General features: G+C 49.4%; 1 protein-coding gene across 1 annotated transcript in view; it reads right to left on the bottom strand.

Annotated features, from left to right (window-relative positions):
- The window catches only part of MYBPC2 (myosin binding protein C, fast type), a 24,072-nt gene that overhangs the window by 12,140 nt on the left and 8,568 nt on the right, over positions 1–3,364 (bottom strand). The window contains exon 11 of the mRNA XM_006763874.2: positions 2,311–2,483. Within this exon, the coding sequence (XP_006763937.1) occupies positions 2,311–2,483 (173 nt within the window). The remainder of the gene's footprint in view (positions 1–2,310; positions 2,484–3,364) is intronic.

A 3,364-nucleotide genomic window follows, 5' to 3' on the forward strand; every position in this document is an offset into this window, starting at 1 on the left:
TCGCTCTCTCTCTCTCTCTCTCCTCCCTCCCTCCTTTCCACTCTCTTTAAAAATCAATGGAAAGTAGCTCTAGCCAGTTTTGCTCAGTGGATAGAGCGTCAACCTATGGAGTGAAGAGTCCCAGGTTCGATTCCAGTCAAGGGCACATGCCCAGTTCCGGGCTCGACCCCCAGTGTGGGGTGTGCAGGAGGCAGCCGATCAATGATTCTCTCTCATCATTGATGTCTCTATCTCTCTCTCCCTCTCCCTTCCTCTCTGAAATCAATAAAAATAAACAAATAATAATAAATCAATAGAAAATATATCCTCGAGTGAGAATGAACAAAAATTAAATTAAATTAGAAGAGGCTTTAGATATAGAGGGGAAGTCTCATCCCCACCCACCACCAATCATCTAGATGTAGGCCCTTCTCTAAAGGCGTCACCCATCCAGTCTACAGCTGTAAAAGCAGATACTTACATACATTTTCTTTCTGTCTTCCCTCCCTTCCTCCCTCCCTCCCTCCCTGCCTCCTCACTTTCCCCCATCCTATCTAATAATAGACAAACATGGGAATTAACCATACCTCCACTATGCTTCCCATTAGCTAATCAGCAGGATATGCAAATTAACTACCAACAAAGATGGCAGCTGGCAGCCATGCAGCTGAAGCGAACAGGAGGCTTGCTTGCTCCAGTGATGGAGAAGCCAACGTTCCCAGCCTGCCGCTGCCAGCCTCTGAGCAGGGCAGCGAAGGCTTGAAGGCGGCTCCAGCCGGAGCGAAGGCCTGGGTCCCGGGGGCCGGAGGAAAACCAGTGCCGGCCGCCGGGGAAGGGAAGGCCTATTGCACGAATCTTTTTGTCAACAGGCCTCTAGTATGCAAATAACAGCACATTTGCTTTTTCTCCTAAAAATATACAGCAGGTCCCCGAATAACGTCATTTCTTTCAACATCACTTCGTAGTAACATCGATCAAATGTGACAGGAACTTCCAAACCAATGGACATGGACAACAGGGGGATGGGAGCATGAGTGTGTGTGCGGGGGGAGGTTGGGGGTTAATGGGGGGGATAAGGACACATTTGTAATACCTTAACTAATAAAAAAAAAATATGACAGAAACTTAACTCTTGTTTTTGTCACTTGGCCTTTGGTAAGAATGGTTTCGTTATATGTCATTTCGCCGCAGTTTTAAGAACCGATCGGCGACGTTAAGTAAGGACTTACTGTGTCTTGGAAATAATTCCACATCAGTAAATTAAAAGCTGCCCGTTTTTAGGGCTACATGTGAATATGACGTAATTAACTTGGTCCATAAATGGCTTGATTTTTTTTGGTCATATTTAAATATGTTTTTATAGATTTCAGGGAGAGGGAGAGAAACATCAATGATGAGAGAGAATCATCGATCGGCTGCCTCCTGCACACCCCCCACTGGGGACTGAGCCCCCAACCAGGAATCAAACCATGACCTCCTGGTGCAGAGGTCAGTGCTCAACCACTGAGCCATGCCGGCCACACGAGCTTTTGTCATATTTAAAGAATTATAGACTCACAGGAGTTTGCAAAAATAGGTGACATCTTAGACACCCATACTCCAATAATCAATCCAGAAGGTGGGCATGGGAGCAATACTGTCATCACCCAGACGACAGGAGGTGTTCAGGGGTGACCATCTGACTGATGTTTTACAAGGATCACTGGTTGGGGGGTGGTGTCTGTGTGTGTGTGTGTGTGTGTGTGTGTGTGATGGGAGCAGGTATGGAAACAGAACAACCAGCAAGGAGACTACTATAGGGTGTCCCAAAATTCACGCAAGATTTGAATTTTGCAAATGCAACAAAAAGTAAAAGCCTAATTTTACTTGGTTTATTGAATCAGATTCGCACATCCCCAGTGAGGGGTGTGCAGGAGGCAGCTCATCGATGTTTCTCTCTCGTCGATGTTTCTAACTCTCTATCCCTCTTCCTTCCTCTTTGTAAAAAGTCAATAAAATATATATAAAAAAAAATTACCATTTTTAATTATAAACCTGTATTTTCTATCAAAATTACTTCTTGCATGAATTTTGGGACACCGTATAGAATGGTCTGAGCATGAGGGGATGGAGACCAGGACCAGGGCCAGTGGGCGGGGGGTGGCGGAGAGGGACCACGGAGGTGGGGGAAGTCAGATTCAGGATCCCCTCTGAGGACTTGCTGGTGAATTGCATGAAGGGGGTGAGGCAAGGAGAGGCATCAAGGACAATCCCAAACTGGGGCCTGAGTGACGCTGAGCAGCAGGGAGAAGCATGTGCCGGGGCCCCCGCCCCACCCAGGGGCCCCCGAACCTTCCACGATGAGGTCAGCCTCGCACTGGCCGCCATTGGTCATGACCTTGAACCGGCCCGCATCTTCCAGGGTCACTTCTGAGAAGATGAGAATGTGACGCTTCCCGTCTTTCTTGAAGCGGTACCGCGCCTTGTAGGAGTCCTCCTTCGTCATCTCCACGCCGTCCTTCATCCTGGGGGGAGGGGACGAAAAGGGGGGAGGGAGGGGTCCGGATGTCAGAGGGCGGGTCCTGGGCCAGAGACATGGTCCTGGGTGGGGGTCCAGAGTCCAAAGGGAGGTCACGGTGGGAAGAGGGATTAAGGTTGGCAGAGGCAGCCTGAATGAATAGGTAGGTCCCAGGTGAGGGTCCAGGGGAGAAAAAGGGGAGGTGGTCACAGGCCACCGGGAGGTGCCTCCAGGTCCGTCGTAGGTCAGGGGACACAAAAAGAGGTCATGAGGAGAGGAAAGAGCATGGAGGGCGTCCTGAGGTCACAGAGAAATGCCAAATAGTGCGGCCTCTGTAAAGGGTGCTTCTTCCCCTGCTTGGGACACTCCTTCCTTCCTACTTCTTCCTCCTCATCCCTCAAATCTCAGCTCAGCCACCTCCTCCAGGAAGTCTTCCCTGACTTCCAGAGTCCCTTCTTCCTGTTAAAAAGCGGTTACAGCCCTGGCTGGTTTGGCTCAGTGGACAGAGCGTCGGCCAGCGGACTGGACTGAAGGGTCCTGGGTTCGATTCTGGTCAGGGGCACATCCTGGGTTTCAGGCTCAGTCTCCAGTGAGGGGCCCGTGCAGAAGGCAGCCAATCAATGGTTCCCTCTCATCATTGATGTTTCTCTCTCTTCCTCTCTGGAACCAATAAAAATATTTAAAAGAAAAAAAAGAAAAAGGTGGTTACAACCCTGGTCGGGTGGCTCAGTTGGTTGGTGCATCATCCCATACACCAAAAAAAAAAAAAAAGCTCGCTGGTTGGATTCCTGGTCAGGACACATTTCTAGGTTGCAGGTTCGATCCCCAGTCAGGGCTCATACAGTAGGTCTTCTCTCTCTCTCTCTCTCTCTCTCTCTCTCTCTCTCT

This window comes from Myotis davidii, unplaced genomic scaffold (genome assembly GCF_000327345.1).
Source record: "Myotis davidii unplaced genomic scaffold, ASM32734v1 scaffold358, whole genome shotgun sequence".
Taxonomy (NCBI): Eukaryota; Metazoa; Chordata; class Mammalia; order Chiroptera; family Vespertilionidae; genus Myotis; species Myotis davidii.